The following is a 23714-nucleotide window of genomic DNA, read 5'->3' as shown; positions in this document are numbered from 1 at the left end:
TTCTCTGTATCACTGGCCAGATGGGTATCATAAGAATCCCAGGGGGTAGGCAGTAATCAAAAGCAAGCAAACAGTGAGCCATAGGGCCTGATTCACAAAACTAACTTAAGACAAAATCCTAAACTTACTACCATTTTGGTATTCACAGAAGGCACTTACTCGTGTCGGTATTCACAGAAGGCACTCACTCATTTTGGTGTTCACTGAAGGCACTTACTAATTTTGGTATTCACAGAAGGCACTCACTCATTTCGATATTCACAGAAGGCACTTACTCATTTAGGTATTCACAGAAGGCACTCACTCATTTAGGTATTCACAGACGGCACTCACTCATTTAGGTATTCCCAGAAGGCACTCACTCATTTAGGTATTCACAGAAGGCGCTCGCTCATTTTGGTATTCACAGAAGGCACTCACTCATTTCAGTATTCACAGAAGGCACTTACTCATTTAGGTATTCACAGAAGGCGCTCGCTCATTTTGGTATTCACAGAAGGCACTTACTAATTTCGGTATTCACAGAAGGCACTTACTCATTTCGGTATTAACAGAAGGCACTTACTCAATTTGGCATTCACAGAAGGCACTTACTCATTTCGGCATTCACAGAAGGCACTTACTCATTTTGACATTCACAGAAGGCACTTACTCATTTTGGTATTCACAGAAGGCACTTACTCATCAATGAGTAAGTGCCTTCTGTGAATACCAAAAAGGGCCTTCTGTGAATACCAAAATGAATAAATAGTAATAAGTTTAGGATTTTGTCTTAAGTTAGTTCTGTGAATCGGGACCTCTGTTTGCAAGTCGATCATCTGGGAAAATGGTCCATGGTCTATTACCCCAAACAGCAAGAGTCCATCAACAACTTGACTGTTCTAGTAACGTTCAGAAGAATAAGAGGGCGCCCAATGGCTCTTCTGTGCCCTTTGGTATGCCATCAGCCTCTACATGTGTGAATGTGTAAAGCTTGGCAAATATCAAACTAAGGATTCTGCTTAACTGATTGCCTTTGTGGTCAGGACACGGCTGGCGATGTATGACCTTTGATCTGTGACATGTGCATGGTGCCACCAAACTATCATGAACACCCTGGACGTGTGTATTCCTGAAGATCAGGATGAGTCATATAAACTGGGCACTGCAGCCTAAGAGCGCTCAATGGCATGGTCGTTTTCAGGGTTTCAGGGTAGGTGCTCAGTCTTCTGACCATGAGATGGTCACGTGTCCTTGCGACCTTCTAAATCATCACTCGCATACCAGATCCCCAGCTTCTTCAACGCCAGGGATGTTAAGTGTTCTTCTCCAAGGGAGAGTGGACAATACAGTAGAGGACTGAGTTACTTTCACAAGGGCGTAAGTGGTGGCCAGCGGTATGCTTAATAAGGACAATTGGTTAGCGGTGGCCAAGCCTTCCTTAATTTTGTGTTTTCTGTACAGTTGTGTTGCAAGCCAATCCTACTCAAGCGTGTAACTTGCTCACCTCTGATTGCAGATGGCTTCTAATGACAGCTTCAGCTTGGAGTTCCCTGGGAATCCTCAGCCGGGGGACTTGATTGAGATATTTCGTCCTGCGTACCAGCACTGGGCGCTGTATCTCGGAGATGGCTACGTCATAAACGTAGCACCTGTAGGTAAGAAATATGGCGTACACTTTTGCACATGCGCAATCTTGTCTGGATTCATGAATTCCTATGAAGTACTGTGAGTTAGTTGGGTCCCACTTCATTGACTATATTGTCATTTCATGCACTTCCTCTTCCTGCAGTGATTCCATTGGCAGGCAGATCCGTGTAAAGTTTGCTTGCAGACGGCATAGTGAGCCCTGTAGTGGAGGATGCACATTGTTACCAGAATATCTGTAGATCACCTATTCACTAAGGGCAAATAGCCCATTTGTATTGTTACCCAACTCTTTACTTGTTAAAAATCAGATTCAATTGTGTTATCATTAGGATCACATACATATGCAACAGTGGGGGCCAAACCAAGATCCTATGTTGGGGTGAACCCAATCACCCTTTAGCTCAGTGAACCCTCAAAGCGCGATGGCAGTGGCAATCAGAAAGCATGTTATACAGAAAAAAGTACATTCTGGAAACCTCCACCCTAAACATTTCAGGGCAGATTCACAATAACTGGCGCATCCCTGCATATCAGCAGGAATGCGCCAGTTTTTTTGCGTGATGGTTAAAACCCCTTGCGCCACCATGGATGCGCCGCATTTAAAAATCGGCGCACCGTGGCGCAAGCATAGAGAGATGCGTGATGCATCTGACGGCGTAAAGGTGACGCAATGCTGGAGTTGTGTCGCAAGCGCAACGCAACTCTAGCACTGCTCAGGGGTGCCCTATACTAGGGGGCAGATTTACGTTTCCTGGCGCATCTCTGCAAATCAGTTTACCCTTGCGCCACCAGAGATGCACTGCATTTACAATGCAGCGCATCATGGCGCAAGGATAAACAGATGCATGTCACATCTGCAGGCGTAAGGTTGGCGCAGTGCTAGAGTTGTGTTGTGAGCGCGACACAACTCCAGCACTCTTCCAACCTGGCCTATCCTCAACATGGTGCGTCATGCCTTACACCTGCTTCCAGCAGGCGCAAAGTTTTGACGCAGCAGCGTCAGAAATGTGACTGAGTGAAATCTTGTAGATTTCACTCAGGCACTTTTCCGAGGCGTTCCTGCACCAGAACGCCCCCTCGCGCTGGAAGGCCCACATGAAACCTGCCACAGGTTTCATGTGGCGCAGGGCTTTACAACGTGAAGCATCTCCCTGAATGCAGCACGTTGTAAATAGAGCGCAACGTGGCGCATGGTTTACACCGCTGCTGCGTCACAGAAGAGACGCAATGGCGGAGCAAATTTGGCGCACGGGGCTTGTAAATCTGCCCCTTGCTGTGCTGCGTCACTCCTTATGCCTGCTACAAGCAGGAGTAAGGTTTTGACGCAGCGAGGATGTAAAAGTGACTCAGTACAATCTTGTAGAATTCACTACATCACTTTTACGGGGCTTCCTTGCGACGAAACGCCCATCCTGTATACATTATACCTGATGCAGGTATAATGTAGCGCAGGGCTTTACAATGTGATGCCACTAGAACAAGAGGGCCCCTGAAGTTAACTGGGGGCTGTGATGCAGGGGAATAGGGCAATCAAATACAAGAAAATACTCCGCCCGGGTTGAATCAAAGGCGCTAATAAAGTCGCCCTGAATTAAATCTCCCTCCCAGCAAGCTCTGGCCTAAGAGCAAAGATAGAACATATTCATAGATTCATTTTAGTCAGCATTTATTTTGAAAATACAATTAGTAAATATTCATTGATGCAGTATAACAAAAAAGAAAAGGAGAAAAAGATACACATCCCCACAAGTCAATCATTCAAACATTCAAACACAACACATAATCCTCATACATTCAATCTCATTCGTCCTGATCCTAAGGGATCCTATCATAACAGCAAATGTTAAAACTATTCTGAAAAAAGGGAGAAACCACAGTAATAGATAACAATCATAAATAACAATGAAGTTCCTACATGTGTATCAATTTGTCAGAAAGTTAACAAAAAATAAATTTTCAAGAACACGTCTGGGGTTCATTTGAGAACGATTATAGGGTCCAGAAGTCTGGATTATTAGTGCAATGTACAAACAAAAAACAATGTATACAAGTATAAATATATGTAGTCACTCTATGGGTTTTCTTTGTGGTGGTGCCGACACGCGTCTCGGTGTATGACCTATTACAGGTCTCACCTTCCTCAGGGCGAATGTCCCTGTGGAGACAGATGTGGGGGGTACCTTTAGGTCAAGTAGAGATAGCACAGGATGGAAGGTCAAAGCACAGTACGATGACACCAACCTGAATCACTCAAAACGATCAAGATGCCGCAAATAGAGGACGCAAAGAGGCAAAAGGATCCACAAGATCAAGCAACGGATGTATAAAGTCCAGTGAAACAACACTGCAGGTAAAATCCAGGGGGCTGGTGGACCCGGATCACCTCTAAGGTGAAATCAAAGGATAATGTAGGAAATCCCCGCTGTGTATGAGCAGGGAAGGAAATTTGTGGGGTTCTCTGAAGAAGGTGATTGTGTTGCACTTATCCCTGTGTCCCACTGTTGCCATTCATTTTATTCTTCTCTACTGCCCTCCCGTTTCACGCGTGTCTTTTGTGGATTATTTGACTGAGTTGGATGACTTTCTAAGCATTTCTTCTGATACAGCAGTTTCTTAGGGGACCTCAATATTTGGGTAAACCTTCTCTTCAAGGCCCAACACTGATCTTTCAAAATGTAGGGGGAGGCCGTCCACAGTGGACACCGCACTATTGACCTTTTGCACTCTACTCTGTAAGTGATAGCCCCCTCTCTCCAGTGATCTGCAGGGACCACTTTACTGAGATCCAATTCCATGTCTCCTTTCATGGTGTCTGGATGAACTTTACGCTCACGGAATGAGATAGATCTGGACTATGCGGCTGGAGAGCCCCACTAACTCTACTCAGCTTTCCACCAAACATCTTCTTTTGCAGCTTCTGTAACTCCAGTCAGATGGGGGAGACAGCCATGTAGGCCCCTTATTGATGCTTTCTCTAGCTTTATGGGCAGAAGCCATGTTAGAAATGGGATCCCTGGGTGGCCGAGGCTTGCGCCAAGGCCAGGCAGAAATCACCATTTCTAGTTAGGGTAGGGAAGTCACCCTTCAAGACAACCCCTGCTCACCCCCTTTGGTAGCTTGGCACGAGCAGTCAGGCTTATCTCGGAGGTCATGTGTAAAGCATTTGCGCACGCACCCCCAGCGACAACATCCCAGGCCCCCCACAAAAGGAACTCCACACGAGATATATATGAAAAATATACTTTGTATTGAAAAACATACTTAGGGGTAAATACACAAGATACAGTGTGCCAGGGGCACGGGCATGGTTTACAAGGGAATATATACAGGACAGGGCCAAGGGACCACTGCCAGGGATATGCACATGATGGAAATGGCATTTAAGACACATAACAACTGGGAGCTTCCTAGAACTAGTACCAGAACACATCACAACCAGGAGCTAGCATTTAGAACACATGACAACCTGGAACACAATAGAACTATCAGTAGAACTCACTCTAACCAGAAGCCATATACATGAGACCTAGGAACTTGGAAAGGTAGGAAGTACGTAACATAACAGGGGCACCGTTGGAGGCGCACACAGAACACTTTCTCAGGGATCACATAGAACATCAACAATAACTTCTAACAGGCCAGCGGCCTTTTCTGGGACGAAGGCGCCCAAAGTCTCAATGTTAGGACGGCTGCAGGGAGCCATGAACAAACCTACACGTGGCAGCTGCCCACGAAGTGCTGGGCAGCTGAAGGGCCAAGGATGGGCCCACATGATGGAGCCTCTCAGGGCTCGAGAACAAGAAATGCTGGATGGAGCCTCGCAGGCTCAAGGGGATTACGCCAAATGGGGGAGCCCCTATGGGCTCGGGAAGATTGGAGCAGGGACTGAGCCTCGCAGGCTCGAAGAACAACATGGTGGGGAGAGCCTTGCCGGCTCGTCAGGACATGGGTCCAAGGTGGAGCCTCTCGGGCTCGAGAACGAACTGGGGTTGGAGCCTCTCCGGGCTCAGGGGCCAACTGGTCACGTGGGAGCCTTACCGGCTCTGCGGGCATAGGGAGAGTCCCTCTCGGGGGACTTGGAAACATCTCAGGAGCCTCTCGGGCTCTGGGAACAGGATGTGGGCAGGCGGGGTCCCCCTCGGGGGACCCGGCATCACCGGGGGCCCCACGGGCCTCGGACACAACAAAGGCTTTACTCGAGGGGAGGGGCGGGCACCGACAACGTGCCCCGACGCCCCTCCTCTTCTTCTCGCACTGCAGCACTCACCGGGTCGACGCGCCGGTCGTCTCTGCTGCACCAGCTTTCTCTCGTTTCTCTGGGGCTCTCCCTCACGATCGGGAGCCCCGGGGAGGAGTCGGCGGCATCTTAACAACACAGGAGCGCGGAGTCGGCTCCCGCCGCTACCTGCTTCTCGCCGTTCGACGGGGCCGGATTCTAGCGTTCTCGGGCCGGCAGCCAATCATGGCGCGGCCCGGGGACAGGCGTCACCAGGGAAGCCCGGCCGGCAGCCAATCACGGCGCGGCCTGGGCAAAGACGTCATCAGGAACTCCCGGGCCGGCAGCCAATCCCAGCGCGGCCCGGGACAGGCATTTCGAGAGGTCCGGGCAGCGGCGGTGAATTCAGGAGGGCAACGAGGGGTGGCCTCCCTCGAAAGTACGATAAATAAAGGATGAAGCGAGGTAGGCACTCGCTAAGGCTCAGGCCCTTCAGTAGAACAGGGCAAATGCCGGGTGGGCACCGGCTTGGTGCATGCAGCGCTCCCAGCGCCAGTAACACGGAGGACGCGCTCCAGGCGCTAGAAAGCAAGAACCAGCGCTTCCAGGCGCTAGGGAGGAGGGACAGCGCTCCCAAGCGCTAGAGAAAAATAGAAAAGTCTTGTAAGGGGTCCAGGACCTCGGTTGGAGCGCAGCAGCTCCTAGAAAGGAAAGTCCATAGGAGTCCAGGACCTCAGGAGGAGCACAGCAGCTCCTAGTAGGGAAAGGCCATCAGAAGTCCAGGAGAAGGGCAGGGCCCAGGGAGGCAAGCCAACCCTGGGCCCAAGCAGCAACAGCTCCTGGCAGATTCAAGTGGGAACAAGAACATTGGAGAAGAGGTCACAGCCTCCTTTTATACCATAAATTCCTTTGTCTAAAGGTGCTGGGTGGGGGAGAAACCAGTCGCAGCTGGTTTTGGGAGTATCTTGTTTTCCCCAACCACCCCTTTCATTCATCAGGCAAGACAGGTCATCAGACGCACCCCAGGGGGGCGGAGCCAGCATTGTGGGGGAAAGCCCAGCCCCATACAGGATACAGGCACAGCTCCTCCCTCACATCAGCATGTTAATCTCCCCATTCACCACCGGGGCAGACCCACACAGACTCTTGGAGCTAGGCTCCCCAGTCGGCTTCAGCCAATCACGTGCCAGCACACCTACTGCACACACACACCCATGTCTAGAAGTGGCACTTCCCTTCTAGACACACACACGCCGCATACATCATCTTGCAGCATTTAAACACACGAGTCCACACATACCAGACTCGACCCTGTACCCCCCACGCATCCAGAACTATCAGGGACACACACATTCCCCATGTATCCCTATGGGGAGGCAGGCCTCTCTCATTTACACGCACTCAGAGTGGGAATCACCATCCCCAGGTCACACATATACACGCAAAACTTGCCAGAAGGGCCCAGTCCAACACAGCCCCCTACCAGCCAAAACGCAGGGTAGGCTAATCACCACCGTGATGGACTTCCCTGCTTTGGGCGGCAAAAACATGGACGTGGGCCCGCACTGCAGGGACACTCTCCAGTTCTACGCCACGCTGATCTATCGATACACATAGACTTTACAAAAAAAATAAAAAATTACAGAAAATAAATAAAAAAAAACATAGGCCCAACTAGGCTACCCCACTGGTACTCCTTAGTGGACCACGGCTAGGACCAGGCCCTAGGCCACCCAGATACCACTGGTCCATGCAAACCCGGAGTGGGGGGGTGGTAACCCCTGGCCCACGGCAGCCATTCTCCACTCCCTTTCTTCGTGTTGTATCACTTTACCACTTTCTCTTCCACCTAGGGTCCGCACCCTCAGGCTGGCCAGAGGTCACGGGCAAGAATGCCCCACCCTACCTCTACTTCTGAAGTTCCGCGCTCTCCCAGGAGAAGCACCCTCAGAACACGCTCTCCTACCAGTTTCAGAACTTCCTCCCTCCACTGGTCTCCCACCTGGGAACTAAATTCACCGGATCCTCTAGAAGACAATCCGGCCAGGACACTGGCTACAGTCGCCCCGCCGTCCAGATCCGGAAACACCGACTACTGGCTCCCCAACCGCGGGCAGTACCCTACCGGCCAGATGCCTGGCGCACCAGGACTTTTTACAAGAAAAAAAACTGGAATCTAATACTTCCTCTCCTCCCTCCGCAGGCAGGAGTTCCCTCTTGTACTAGGATGAGCCTCGACCACGTCAGCAGGGCTCAGTTCAGCTCTCCCCAAGGCAAGCCGCGACCCAGTCAGCAGGGCTTCCTTGTCCGGGATACAACTTAACATTTACTTCAGCACGATGAGCCGCGACAACGTCAGCAGGGCTCCAGTTCAGCTCTCCCCAAGGCAAGCCGCGACTCAGTCAGCAGGGCCCCCTTGTCCGGGATACAACTTAACATTCACTACAGCACAATGAGCCGTGACAACGTCAGCAGGGCTCCAAGTTCAGCTCTCCCCAAGGCAAGCCGCGACAGCGTCAGCAGGGCTTCCTTGTCCGGGATACCACCGAATATTCACTACAGCACAATGAGCCCCGACAACGTCAGCAGGGCTCCAAGTTCAGCTCTCCCCAAGGCAAGCCGCGATAGCGTCAGCAGGGCTTCCTTGTCCGGGATACAACTTAACATACATTCAGCAAGCTCCCCCATCCAGAGAACTTACACTCCATTCTAACACAACTCACCATTCATCTACACACCCTCCCCTGGACTGGTAAGACAGTTTCTACCGCCCCTGATTCCTCAACCTGACCCATGTGGCACAGGTACCATTACTCTAGGGAAGGGACAGGGACCACACACATTGGACACAATTTCGCTGCCACCACTGGATCCCACCCTTCTGGTGAATCCAGAAAACACATTGCACTAGGGGGATGATCTACCCTCCCGAGCTAGGGACACCTAACTCACAGTGCACTAGAACTACATTTTTCACATGAACAGACCTTTTTAGCAATTCACACAATAGTTCCTTTTCTTTGCGACCATCTACTGCAGAGTTTTGTGGAGGGGCCATCGCTGTGGTACTGCGCAAACACAAGTCCAAATCCCACCGCTAGCCAACAATGTTAGAAATGGGATCCCTGGGTGGCCGAGGCTTGCGCCAAGGCCAGGCAGAAATCACCATTTCTAGTTAGGGTAGGGAAGTCACCCTTCAAGACAACCCCTGCTCACCCCCTTTGGTAGCTTGGCACGAGCAGTCAGGCTTATCTCGGAGGTCATGTGTAAAGCATTTGCGCACGCACCCCCAGCGACAACATCCCAGGCCCCCCACAAAAGGAACTCCACACGAGATATATATGAAAAATATACTTTGTATTGAAAAACATACTTAGGGGTAAATACACAAGATACAGTGTGCCAGGGGCACGGGCATGGTTTACAAGGGAATATATACAGGACAGGGCCAAGGGACCACTGCCAGGGATATGCACATGATGGAAATGGCATTTAAGACACATAACAACTGGGAGCTTCCTAGAACTAGTACCAGAACACATCACAACCAGGAGCTAGCATTTAGAACACATGACAACCTGGAACACAATAGAACTATCAGTAGAACTCACTCTAACCAGAAGCCATATACATGAGACCTAGGAACTTGGAAAGGAAGGAAGTACGTAACATAACAGGGGCACCGTTGGAGGCGCACACAGAACACTTTCTCAGGGATCACATAGAACATCAACAATAACTTCTAACAGGCCAGCGGCCTTTTCTGGGACGAAGGCGCCCAAAGTCTCAATGTTAGGACGGCTGCAGGGAGCCATGAACAAACCTACACGTGGCAGCTGCCCACGAAGTGCTGGGCAGCTGAAGGGCCAAGGATGGGCCCACATGATGGAGCCTCTCAGGGCTCGAGAACAAGAAATGCTGGATGGAGCCTCGCAGGCTCAAGGGGATTACGCCAAATGGGGGAGCCCCTCTGGGCTCGGGAAGATTGGAGCAGGGACTGAGCCTCGCAGGCTCGAAGAACAACATGGTGGGGAGAGCCTTGCCGGCTCGTCAGGACATGGGTCCAAGGTGGAGCCTCTCGGGCTCGAGAACGAACTGGGGTTGGAGCCTCTCCGGGCTCAGGGGCCAACTGGTCACGTGGGAGCCTTACCGGCTCTGCGGGCATAGGGAGAGTCCCTCTCGGGGGACTGGGAAACATCTCAGGAGCCTCTCGGGCTCTGGGAACAGGATGTGGGCAGGCGGGGTCCCCCTCGGGGGACCCGGCATCACCGGGGGCCCCACGGGCCTCGGACACAACAAAGGCTTTACTCGAGGGGAGGGGCGGGCACCGACAATGTGCCCCGACGCCCCTCCTCTTCTTCTCGCACTGCAGCACTCACCGGGTCGACGCGCCGGTCGTCTCTGCTGCACCAGCTTTCTCTCGTTTCTCTGGGGCTCTCCCTCACGATCGGGAGCCCCGGGGAGGGGTCGGCGGCATCTTAACAACACAGGAGCGCGGAGTCGGCTCCCGCCGCTACCTGCTTCTCGCCGTTCGACGGGGCCGGATTCTAGCGTTCTCGGGCCGGCAGCCAATCATGGCGCGGCCCGGGGACAGGCGTCACCAGGGAAGCCCGGCCGGCAGCCAATCACGGCGCGGCCTGGGCAAAGACGTCATCAGGAACTCCCGGGCCGGCAGCCAATCCCAGCGCGGCCCGGGACAGGCATTTCGAGAGGTCCGGGCAGCGGCGGTGAATTCAGGAGGGCAACGAGGGGTGGCCTCCCTCGAAAGTACAATAAATAAAGGATGAAGCGAGGTAGGCACTCGCTAAGGCTCAGGCCCTTCAGTAGAACAGGGCAAATGCCGGGTGGGCACCGGCTTGGTGCATGCAGCGCTCCCAGCGCCAGTAACACGGAGGACGCGCTCCAGGCGCTAGAAAGCAAGAACCAGCGCTTCCAGGCGCTAGGGAGGAGGGACAGCGCTCCCAAGCGCTAGAGAAAAATAGAAAAGTCTTGTCAGGGGTCCAGGACCTCGGTTGGAGCGCAGCAGCTCCTAGAAAGGAAAGTCCATAGGAGTCCAGGACCTCAGGAGGAGCACAGCAGCTCCTAGTAGGGAAAGGCCATCAGAAGTCCAGGAGAAGGGCAGGGCCCAGGGAGGCAAGCCAACCCTGGGCCCAAGCAGCAACAGCTCCTGGCAGATTCAAGTGGGAACAAGAACATTGGAGAAGAGGTCACAGCCTCCTTTTATACCATAAATTCCTTTGTCTAAAGGTGCTTGGTGGGGGAGAAACCAGTCGCAGCTGGTTTTGGGAGTATCTTGTTTTCCCCAACCACCCCTTTCATTCATCAGGCAAGACAGGTCATCAGACGCACCCCAGGGGGGCGGAGACAGCATTGTGGGGGAAAGCCCAGCCCCATACAGGATACAGGCACAGCTCCTCCCTCACATCAGCATGTTAATCTCCCCATTCACCACCGGGGCAGACCCACACAGACTCTTGGAGCCAGGCTCCCCAGTCAGCTTCAGCCAATCACGTGCCAGCACACCTACTGCACACACACACCCATGTCTAGAAGTGGCACTTCCCTTCTAGACACACACACGCCGCATACATCATCTTGCAGCATTTAAACACACAAGTCCACACATACCAGACTTGACCCTGTACCCCCCACGCATCCAGAACTATCAGGGACACACACATTCCCCATGTATCCCTATGGGGAGGCAGGCCTCTCTCATTTACACGCACTCAGAGTGGGAATCACCATCCCCAGGTCACACATATACACGCAAAACTTGCCAGAAGGGCCCAGTCCAACAAGCCAGCAGTTCAAAAAGCTTAGAGGCTCAGATGCATGCTCAAATGCATTAAAAAACCTATTTTCCTTAAACGAATAAAAAACGTTTAAGGCAGTGAACTTTGCATGGACTCAACACGGCCACAAGGTGTGTTTGCACACATGTCACCTCAAGCCCCCCTCCCTTCAACAGTGTGCAACGTCATCTGTGGCGCGTTTTAAGAGGTCGTTTTAATCCCCCTGCCCTATTATGTACTAGGGGCTTACAGAGGAGGCCATGGTAATCACAGGGTAACCCAACGCATAGTGTTCCCTAGTGTATGTAGGTGTTTTCACTGTATTCTAAGTGTTTTATAGCATAGCACTGGCTCGAGGTCTGGTTAGTCAGAGTCAGTTACCACCAGTACCCATCAGAAAAAGTTGAGGGTACAGGATGATTTTGCATACATGCTGTCTTCAACACATACAAACAGTGAGTCACTCATTCATGCATCTATGCACTAAGTAATGCCCCTCACCGAACCATACAGACACTCAGGTTTTGCTGGGTTGGAAGTAGCTGAGATTTCCCACGCGTAATTTCAACGGAATGCGAAGAGCTGGCGGACACCACACGAACCATTAAAGAGGACGGTGGGCCGCTGTGTAAGGGGCCGATAGCGAATTTTTCTGAAGGATTGTCCCTGTTTTATCAGATAGGAAGTGATCTATTCCTTGGATGTTTCTGAAGACTATGCTTTTGTTGGAAGAGTAGTTGTCTATTCTCCCTTGTCCTGAGGAGGCCCAGATTCCTGGAGGCCGAAACGCGTCCGCGTCGACATGCCATTTTCGACAAGAGGAGTCTGTTGCTATTTTGGACTTGATTGAACTGTTTGGTTGAACACAATCTGGAATTTTGGTTCAGAACTTTGTAGAACCGATTGTGTTGGTGCACGACTTCCTCTTAGTGGACCCCCTGATTGAATAGGGGGGCACTTCCTTTGATTTAGTAGCATTTCTTTGGGTGAAAAAAGAATTACTTTTTTGTGATAGAGTGTTTTTTGTTTTGTGAATTTAAAAAAATGCGTATATAGGTATTTCACTGAAATAGAGATGTATGTGTATATGTGCATTTGATATGATAAATAATAGTATGTATTAAAAAAAGATTGATTGCTCTGAAGTACGGATTACTACAAATAAAATTAGTAATCATGATGATGATTAGGCATGTGATCATTGTACATAAAATAGTTCTAAAATAATATCGAGAATTGTGTTCCCCCAGTTAGGGAATTTATAATCCCTGACTCATATAGGACTTTGGTATTGATCCCTCCCGACCATTTTTGCTCTTTGAAGCCTTATAGCATAGCACTGGCTTGAGGACTGGTTAGTCAGAGTCAGCTACCACCAGTACCCATCAGAAAAAGTTGAGGGTACAGGACTATTTTCACACATGCTGTCTTCAACACATACAAACAGTGAGTCACTCATTCATGCATCTATGCACTAAGTAATGCCCCCCACCGAACCATACAGACACTCAGACACTCATACTGATACTCAAAAAACCAACTAATAACCCATATAGACACTCATGTAGCTACTCACCAACACATGAAGCCACTTATACACAAAGTGAGAGACTGATACAGATATTTATATATTTAAACATTACTCACTAACCCATGTATTCACTAAAATACACTTAATCAGTCAGTTATACAAGCAATTTAAATAAAAAGAAATCAGACACTTATATACCCATTAATTCTTCCACCGACCTTGAGATATACATAAATAAAACATATTTAATTTTCAGAAAAACACACATTCACTGGATGATGTCATTTGAGATGTCATCAGTGATGTCATGAGTGATGTCACTGACCATGTCATGAGTGATGTAATATGTGATATAATAAGCAGTGCATTGCGGGCGCGCAAGTTATAGTTAGCTTAACTAACTATAACAGGGAAATTTCAATGGTTTTGTACAAGTGAAATGTCCAGCTAACTATAACGCCCCTGAAACCTTTGGTTTTTTCAGTGAATATATATATATATAGTTTAGGAAATGACTTTCCGTACTGTACATCAACGTGGGTTATAATGGAAGGGGTATCTCTATGGGGAGTGGAAGAAGCTCGGAGGCTACTATTTTTGACTGCTGAAGTGTTCCTTAAGGAGATGTCTCTTCACAACTTTCCACACAAGCCTTTGTGTTCCAAGGGATCTTCTTTCACCTACTGTCTGCAGAGCTGAAGAAGGCTTCCCTCCCAATTTTTAGACATCCTGTCGGGCAGTGTCTGGGCCGTTTGTATTAACTTTGACCCCAGAGGTGATCAGCCTTTCGGCAAGATGAGTTGAGGGACTGCTTGTCCTTACTTTTTAGGTGATGCAAAAAAGACTTCAAGATAATGAATGCAAGCCTGGAGGGATTCCACTGTGGAACATCAAAATGTAAGGGATGTGGACATGTTCATCCCTGTAAATGTTCTGCAGCGTGGAGGAGTTGCAATCATGGTCACATAGGGAATGCTGGTGAGAAAGAATACATCATGTATAGCAAGGGTCTCACTTTGGCTTTGACCATAGTTCTAAAGTCGGGAGGTAGGACTTCATCCATTAAGGAAATTATACTTTGTGCCAACTCTGTATTATTTTGTGGTTGTGGTCACGTAAGGTGTGGACTTAATGCTGCGTTCACAGAAATGTCCACTAAGTAAATGCAAAGCATTAAGCACGGGTGATGGGGACAGAGTGTACTCTACAAATGTTACTCAAGACCTGAATACATCCTGCAATACTTGGATTGGTACAGGTGTAGGTAGAGCACTTGTCACAATTAACTCTGTACTCTTGGGAGTGTTACCATGCAATCACAGCTTCCTGGTGCCATAGTCAAAATAGATGATATAGTGACTCTTCTTATAGTTTACTTGAGGGAAAACTGATGTAACCACTGCAATGATCTCTCAGGAGGTCTTTCTGAAATCCAGATTCCTAATTTTTATGCCGGCTTCGCCCCATCACTTTTTATGGTTTTAAAGACTTAATAATTGGATTGGAGCAAATCTGGTTTTGGTATCTGACTCTATATTCCATGTGTGAGAGAGACGTACTAGATATCTGGCATGAAATTTAGATTACACACTAATTTAGTGAATTTACATTTTGTGTAAAACCAACTTAAATTTCTAGAGTGACATGTTGGGATTGGGGACAAGGGTGTCTTAAAGTACTGACACTACTAGCATCAGTCAGGTATCTTTAGTGCATAAGGACTTTACACCATGTTTTCCTGTGTGCTTTATGTGTAGTAGAATTAATGCAATGTGTGTTAAACTTCATTTGTGTATCTTCTTCAACAGAGGAGGGCCCAGCTGCAACTCTTGCAAGTGCCAAGTCTGTGTTCAGCCGGAAAGCCCTGGTGAAGATGCAGCTCTTGAAAGACGTGGTTGGAAGTGACACCTACAAAATAAACAATAAGTATGATGACACGTACACACCACTCCCGGCAGAAGAAATCATAGAGAGAGCCGAGTTCCTCATTGGCCAGGAGGTGTCCTATGATCTACTTGGAAATAACTGTGAACATTTTGTGACGTTGTTGCGGTACGGAGAAGGCGTTTCGGAGCAGGTGAGACTCTAATGTTATGGTTTTCAGCAAAAAGTGATGACCCTGTTGCACTTCAAGCATTTAGGGGCATATTATCAAGGGTGGCGAAATGAAATTATCGCCACTTTAGCTGGCGTTTTCAGCCCCTAAGCGGCGATAATTTCATCACCCTATTAGCAAGCTGTCGCTAACATCAGTTAGCGACAGCTTTTAGGTGATAGCGAGCGGTCTAGGGCCCCCTTTGCATGTCAGCGATATTTATCGCTAATGACATGCAAAGTGGGCGTACCCAACCTGTTAGCAACTAAATACAGTCGCTAACATCGCTATCGCCTATTATCAACGCAGGCGTAGCGATGGAAATATTCGCGCTAAGCGCGAATATCTCCAAAAGCTAACACCTGCTAAGACCAGTTCTTAGCCGTTATATCCAATGGGAGTTGGATAATATGGCTAAGACCCTATTGGCGTTAATGCGTGAATATCGCTGTATTCTCAGCAATATTCACGCATTTCGCCGCTATCGCCGGATATTTTATCGCTTTAGAGATAAATGTTGCTAATAGCACATTATCTCTGCTATAATATCCGGTGATGCTTGGCGATAAAAAAAAAAAACTTGCTAAGCCCATTTAGCGATAAATATCGATAGTTGTTGGTAATATGCCCCTTGATTTTTTCTTTTTTTTCGTGGAGGCGGGGCCCATCGCCTGTGAGAGGAAAAGGTGAAATCTGAAAATATGAAGTCAATATTGTCTTCGCAGGGACCCTGGTTTGGGCTGTCTCTGATGTGGGTGATAGCCCCAGACACACAAGTGGGGTGCCATTTTTATCAGGAGAAGGGTCAAAATGCTGGGTGGTAGGAATTCTGTGGATCTTTTCAGATTTTGGAACTTTCCCTAACAGAAATGTGAGGAAACTGCATGAATTTAGTGTGAGCTAAACATCTGAAGGTCACTCTGGTTACAAAGGTGTAGTGGAATTCGTGCAAGCCACACCACGCTGGAGTGACCTGGTTCTCTAGATTTCAGAAATCCCCCGGTTCATAGGGTTCATAGTTGCAGTCCGACCTAGAGCCCGAATAGTGTGGCCACGCACCATGGCAAATGGAAGAAAACTATGCCCAAAAGAATCCAACCTTCCTCTGACTTTTAATGGGGATATTCTGTGCTCCACAGGAGCAGAAAGACTGTTGGGGTTTTAGAGTTGGGGGGTTCACTTGATGGGAGGACCTGCTGGTCCCAACCCTTTTTTAAGTTTTATCTGGTATCCAGTGGGCTTTCTGCCCCTGCAAGCAGACTAGAGGACTAGAGCACCCTTATCTCAGGAGACTCTTTGATTTCTACGTTCCCCGAAGACAGCTGAGATCAGCCACATTACATCTTGCAGTCATCCCCAGATTTCGTCTCACATGTATGTGGTGCAGTCCGTTGTCTTTTAGGGCAGCTAAAGCATGGAACGCCCTTCCCTATGAATTGCAAAACACTCAGGATCTTAGGCTGTTTAAAAAGCAGCTAAAGACCTTGCTTTTTAGCTAACTTGGACTGCCCCCTTGCTCCGTGCGTTGTGCTTTCTGCAGTTGGCTTCCTCGCCGAGACACTCCTGAGTATCTGTGCGTGCTACAAGTGCTTTATAATGGTAACAAGACAAAATATTGAATTCAAAATATAGAATTACCAATATATGGAAGTCAAAATATCGAATGGACAGAATATATTGGTGAAAAATATCGAATTGAAGGTAAGTAATTTAATATCGAATAGTAATTTTTACCCCTACGCTATCCAATGCTTTCCCTACTGTTGCACTCTCTGGAGTGGGAATAGTAATTTTTACCCCTACGCTATCCAACGCTTTCCCTACTGTTGCACTCTCTGGAGTGGGAATAGTCATTTTTACCCCTATGCTATCCAACTCTTTCCCTACTGTTGCACTCACTGTAGTGGTAATAGTAAATGTTATATTTATTATTTCATTAATTTTAAATTACTTTTAAGACATTTAAAAAAAATCGATATTTTGACTAACTGTATTTCTTAAAACAATATTTTTGATTTGATATTTTTTTTGATTCGATATTTTTTTACTTACCTGTTTGTAGATAGGAATTCGATATTTTTGCATTCTATATTTTTTCTTTGATATTTTGGTAATTCTATATTTGTGTATTCAATATTATGTCAGTGATCCCTTTATAATATAACATATCAGGTACACTTTCTAATCTTCCAGCCGGCAGGGGAGTGCGGGGCAGAAAAACTATAGGGGCGTTTGGGGTCAGGTGTGGCCCCACCTTGTTTCTTTTTTTAATGTGCCTCTTTTTAGTAGTCACACTAGGCTTCTTCCCTGGAGTTGGCAGTTTGGGATAAACTCCCCGAATCTTCCTCTGTGGGGAGGGTAGAAAGACTTGGAGCTTTAGGGATGGGTGTGAAGCCTGATGCCTTGGGGGCTGTCCCCACCCTCATTTCTTTTAAATTATTCTGATCTATAGTGATCCTTCTGCCCCCTAGAATACAGATCAAGGTGAAATATCCCAGCGGGGGCAAAAAGACTGCTATGGTCTTTCGGGGTGGAGGGTCATGCTTGATGGCTAGACAGGCCCCCTCCACCCCTTTATTTATTATATTATTAAGGTGTCTAGTGGGTTTCTGCCCTCCTAGGTGCTGGGGGAAGTGGGTCAGAAAGACTGCTGGGCCTCTTATGGGAATGGAACACTGCACAATCATCATATGATCCCTATTATGTAGAGTTTTTATTGTTTTATTTTTTTTAGTTTTATATAGTGTGAACTAGATCTGAAGGTATCAGAGCGCTTTACATGAGCACCAGTTGTGATACAGATTAAGGGTGGGAGTAGCTCATGAAGTAGCGCTACGCAAAGTGCACTTCGCACTACGCGAACTTCACGTAGCACTATGCGAGCTGCGTAGTAGCATGTTCGCACTGTGCAAGATGCATTTTCAATTATTGCACAGTGCGAACAAGCATCCGGCACTGTGCAATAATTGAAAATGGCATCTTGCACAGTGCAAGCTGTAGTTTTCTGCCGCTCGAGTAGATTTTTACTCGAACGGCAGCTTTATCAACACAAACTGGTAGTTTCTCATCGCGAGCAGTTGCGAGCATGCACGACCACTCGCAATGAGAAACCTGACCTCCCCACGTTGAGAGAGTCTCGCCGGGATGTCATTTTGTTTGCTCGCGGTCGTGAACATGACGTTGAGGACCGCGAACAAGCAAAAAATGATCGCTGCGCTACGCGTGTTCGCACTGTGCTACGTGCAGTTCGCGTAGTGCGAAGTTGCGCAAACTTCGCAAACTACGCGAGCGTAGCGTAGTGCTTCGCCCAGGTTTAATACAGATGGACACATTAATTTTTGTTAGGGACGGGGAGATTAAGTATTTTGCGCAGAATCACAGGATGTTGAGTGTCCCTGCTGAGACTCGAACGCGGTTCCCAGCTCCAAGGTCTACCGCTATAGCCACTAGCCCATATGCTCTCCTGACCTTTCTGCCTCTCCTCCTGGGTGGAGGGCATCAGTAAGGGAATGTGAATGTCTTGTCCCCTGCATTCAAGAGGTTAAATCATTTTGATGCCAATAAACATTATGTAAACCCATTAGGAGGGATCATGCTGCTATTACTTAATCAGGCTGTAGCTCTAATTAGGTCTCCATGGGATAAAGCAGGTGACTGGGTGATGCTTCAATGCAGTGTCATGGGGCTTTGTTTACTGTATCTGCTCTATCTTGGGTCAAAATGTTGAGAATGAAATCACTTGGTCCAAGTTGATAACTGTTTTGGCTACCTGCAAAAGCTTCAGTGTTTCAGGCTAGAACTTCAATATTTCCTTAGACTGTCTGTATCCCTCTCCCCCAATAAACAACTGTAATATGCAGACTAGAGCAAAAATGCATAACAGCATTGATCAGTGTGTGAAAAAAGTCAATAAGAGATGTTTAGCAATTCTAAAACTTAGATTCTCAACCATTCACCTATTTTTCTCTTTCACGTGAGGTCTATTTGAGAAATAGACTTTGTTCTTCTTACCTGAGGAATGGTTGATAAAGGCTTACTTAAAATAATTACAGACCATTAAATACCCTTGAGTGATTCACTTTATGATCGTATGTATAAAGTCCATGAGCCATAGGGGAGGGGGCTGGTTTGTAGGCTGTTAATGTCTTGTGTCTTTAACTCTTTCCTAAATTGGAGCAACATTGGGTCCATCATGATGGATATAGGAATGTTGGTCCAGTTCCTGGGTGAATAGATAGCAAAGCCCTGTCGGTTCTGCTGCTTTGTTTTTTTTCTTTTTACCCTTCGTAGTTTGCAGCCTTATGGTGCCCTGACTGCGGGTGTGCCAAGAACCACGAGAGATGGTGAGCTGTCTGCAAGATGACTGGGGTGCTGGTCATGGTGGCTTAGGAAATGAATCAGCTGGTTTTGAACAAGATGTGGGTTGGCAATGAGACCCAGTGGGGTTCCATCAAGGTGGGCATAGGATTATATTTCTTCCGACGCCGGATAGGACGTGCTGTGGCACGTAGGGTGCCCTTAAGTGGTGCCACGAGGATCCTGGGAGGCCATGGCGCAGGCTGTATCCACCATCCAGATGCAAGAGTATGAAGGATTCAACAGCAGTTCTGAAGTTGCTTTCCGGAAGAAACCATTTAATTTTCTGCCTTTGTTTTCTTGGGAGTGTGGGGCATATTACCAACGATTAGCGATATTTATCGCTAACTAGGCTTAGCAACACATTTTTTATCGCTATGCATCGCCGTAATATATTGCTGAGATAACGTGCTATTAGCAACGTTTATCTCCAAAGCGAGAAATGTTCCGGCGATAGCGTGAATATCGCTGAGAATACAGCGATATTTACGCATTAGCGACAAAATGCTGTTAGCCATGTTATCCACCTCCCATTAGATAACATGGCTAAGAACTGGTCTGAGCAGGCGTTAGTTTTTGGAGATATTCGAGCTTAGTGGGAATATTTGCAACGCTACGCCTGCCTTGTTAATAGGCGATAGCGACGTTATCCACTGCTTTCAGTCGCTAACGGGTTGGGTACGCCCACTTTGCATGTCATTAGCGATAAACATCGTTGACATGCAAAGCGGGCCCCAAACTGCTTGCTATCGCCTTAAAGCTGTTGCTAACATCAGTTAATGACAGCTTGCTAATAGGGCGATAGAATTATCGCCGCTTAGCGGCCGAAATCGGCCGCTAAATCGGCGATAATTGTCTATCGTCCCCCTTGGTAATATGCCCTTGTGTTCTTTGAGGTTGAGGGCGATGTTCAAGGTGAAACCAAGTGGCTTGCCATTCAGTGAAAGTAGGGGTTCGAAGCTGTCTTGGTACATGTCATCCAGCCAGGTTTCTTGGTTCTTGCGGTCTCATCAGTATATTTGTGAATCCTGATGCTCTGGTCTCTGCATCGAGCACTCAGTGGCTTCATGTAGGAGGTGAAGTTGGAACCCTGAGGACCTCTGCAGATGATAGGAATTGTTTGGGTCCTGTAGGTGCCCTTGTGAACAAATTGGTGTTGGCGGGAAAGGTTGGAAAAGAACAAGTAAATCCCATTCAAGACTTGATTTTTGTTCCGAGAGGACCTGGCCCCGGCAGTTTGGGCTGGACTTTTCACATGGGGAGCAGGTTCAAGACTGATTTGCATATGGCTGGGTCTGAACTGGAATGGCATGGGGAGCCAAAAAGCGATGGATTTTACCCAGATATGTTCAGAAGTCTGTCCATCATCTGTCCTTTTTGCATCTGCAGGTGGGGTGGCATTAAAACTGAAAGGCACGCGCACCTAGACTGAGGCTGGGGCGCCTGCAGGCACGAGCATATAGAGTGAGACTGAGCACCTGCAGGCATGAGTGCTAAAACTGCGGTGGGGTGCCCGCAGGCATAGGTGCATACAGGGTCGGACTGGCTATCGAGCATTTTGGAATGCAGCTGAGCTGAGGTCTGATTTCGTTGATGGGGACCTGCGTGTGCTATACGAAATTCGTTTTGCTTTAATTATTTCGCAGCACACGCAGGTCTCCATGAACGAAATCAGCCCCCAGCTCGGCAGCATTCCAAACGCCCGGTAGCCAGTCTGGCCCTGGGTGCATAGACTGAGGCAGGGCGCCTGCAGGCAGGACCGGACTGGCAACCAAAACCGGCCCTGGCAAAGTGCTCGGCTGCCCCCTGGGGGTTGGGGGTGCCGCCAAGCTCTTTGCCAGGGCCGTTTTTCGGCCGATTTTTTTACAGGGCCGATTTGCAGCTATGCTGCAAAAACTGCCCTGTAACAAAAACGGCCCCCAGGGGCCCAAAACCGGCCCCCACCCATGCTGCGCACCGAGGGATTGCCCACTGCCTGCTACGGCCAGTCCGGCCCTGCCTGCAGGCACAGGTGCATAGACTGAGGCAGGGGCCCCTGGAGACATGAGCACGTGGTTTCTGACTCTCACATTGATGCAGCGCATAGGTTGCAGCCGGATAATGCATAAGCTAGCACATACCTTGTAAAGACCCCGAGATGGCATCAATCCCTTCATAAATAGAAGGCTCCACCTTACAATGACATCACGCCCCTGCAAACACCAGGCGTCCGTCAGTGAGTGGCGTGTGCCGTAAACTCACTGGGCCTCATTTATGAAAAGTGATGCGTCGCTGCGTGAAAACAGCGATGCGTCACTTTTCATTGCGCCCTCCTTGCAACACCATTGATGCGTCATATTTACAGTATGACGCATCATTGCGCAAGGAGTTACAGATACGTCACTATTTCTGACGTATGTGTATGGCGCAAGAGTGACGCATTGCTGGAGTGTGTCACAAAAGTGACGCAACTCCAGCAGTCGGTCCTTTCACACGGGGCAAGCCCCATGTGAAAGCGCCTGCGCCTTTCTTACGCCTGCTGTGAGGCAGGCCTACGAAATTGACGCATTTGTGTCCTAGAAGTGGCGCAATGAAATCTTATAGATTTCACTGCGTCACTTCTACGACCCTTTCTTGCGTCAAAACGCCCACCTTGCATACATGATACCTGGCGCAGGTACATTGTGGCACAGGGGTTTACAAAGTGACGCATCTCCCTAGATGCGTCACTTTTTAAATATGGCGCAACAAGGCGCATTTTTTACGCCACTGGTGCGTCACAAAAAAGTGACGCACCGGCGGCGTAAAAGTGACGCACGGCCTCATAAATGAGGCCCACTGAAAGTACCACTGGACAATGTCACATTTTATAGAGATTTTATTTATTTATTTTGTTTTGTTTGTATTTATGAGACGTATGTGTTTTACGATTATGCCCTTTCACTACCTGATTAATTCAGAATAACCAGTAAAGTCGATCTTTTTTTTTTTAAACTGTTATGTTTTATTTCTTTAGGCCAACCGAGCCATCAACGCCATCGGCTTCGTCTCGGCGGCGGCCGGCGCCATCTCCCTCCTGGGCTTGTTTCAGAACAGGTCGCGACAGCGACATTATTAAAGAGTGCTGCCCCCTGCAGGGCAGGATGGGACCTTGCTGTGGAATCAGGCTGGTTTTGAGGAAAAAAAGGAAAGTGTGACAATTCATCATCAAGTAAACATTTTAAATCGAAGATACAAATACACAACTTGATCGACAGGTCAAAGGCAGACGAATGTTGGTGTTTCCATGTCTTCCAACCAGGTCTTAAGCCAACAGCTGGTGGGTCAAACTGAGGTGCCAATGCATTGTATGGGCATGATGCTCTTCAAATGCTACACAGTCTCTTGAATCCACTACACAATACAGGTTCTATTTTTCAGGGATACACTTTTTACTGGGTTGAAAATAACTGCACATAAACTAGTTCTTTTACTTGAAAAAAAAATGACAGGAGTTCAACTGCTTACATTACCACTTTATAAACTTGGGGTGTGTTAAGTTGTTAAGTTTGCCAGCTGTTCTGATCACATGTACTTGACACAGGAAATAAGTTCATTTTTTATAACACATCGGGTACTGCAAGTGCCTCTAACGATGGCCTCGAAGCACACGTGGGATGCACTGAAGCAAAACACTGCCTTTTTTTGGAAGTAACAATCTGAACTTTTGTGCACATTACACAAGTGTTGCTAACAAGCCAAAACCGTGTCCTTTGGGACGAAGCAGCATTTAATGAATTTGCTTTTTACTCACTTGAATGGGTTTCATTGTGGAGCGTTTTTGTGATATTTTTTGTATAAGTGTGTACTAGCTCGTTGCTAGTGGGGGTCCCAAGTGTGTGTTTTTTAAACTGCAATGAAAGTCTTAAACACTGTATTATGGTTCATACTTGAATTTTTTCACGTGTCTATTTTAATGTGTGTGAAACGGTACTTTATCTGACTGGTGACTGAGGGTGTGTTGTTCACGCTGAACCCTTCTTAATCTGGGTTTAATTTTAAATAAAACAGAAGCCGACATTTTAATGAGGTCTTGTCGTCATTGTGCGTCTTTGAATGTGATTGGAAAACGTG

At 48.0% G+C, this 23714-nt stretch overlaps 1 protein-coding gene across 1 annotated transcript; it reads left to right on the top strand.

Moving 5' to 3' along the window:
• The first annotated feature begins 1498 nt into the window (after positions 1-1498).
• Positions 1499-22767, top strand: PLAAT1 (phospholipase A and acyltransferase 1). The gene is made up of 3 exons (XM_078665821.1): positions 1499-1637; positions 14980-15248; positions 22618-22767. Exons 1-3 carry the CDS (start codon positions 1499-1501, stop codon positions 22717-22719), a joined length of 510 nt encoding a protein of 169 aa, XP_078521947.1. The 3' UTR covers positions 22720-22767.
• Positions 22768-23714: the final 947 nt, after the last annotated feature.

Source organism: Lissotriton helveticus, chromosome 11 (assembly GCF_964261635.1).
Source record: "Lissotriton helveticus chromosome 11, aLisHel1.1, whole genome shotgun sequence".
In the NCBI taxonomy this organism is placed as follows: Eukaryota; Metazoa; Chordata; class Amphibia; order Caudata; family Salamandridae; genus Lissotriton; species Lissotriton helveticus.
Note: the sequence above shows the minus strand (reverse complement) of the source record. Positions and strands in the feature narration are given on the sequence as shown.

Excerpts from the sequence above, each read along its gene's own strand:
- PLAAT1 (XM_078665821.1), top strand. The coding sequence starts at position 1,499 with ATGGCTTCTAATGACAGCTTCAGCTTGGAGTTCCCTGGGAATCCTCAG. Across the intron at positions 1,638-14,979 it reads CATAAACGTAGCACCTGTAG|AGGAGGGCCCAGCTGCAACT; the intron begins GTAAGAAATATG and ends CTTCTTCAACAG. Across the intron at positions 15,249-22,617 it reads GAGAAGGCGTTTCGGAGCAG|GCCAACCGAGCCATCAACGC; the intron begins GTGAGACTCTAA and ends TTATTTCTTTAG.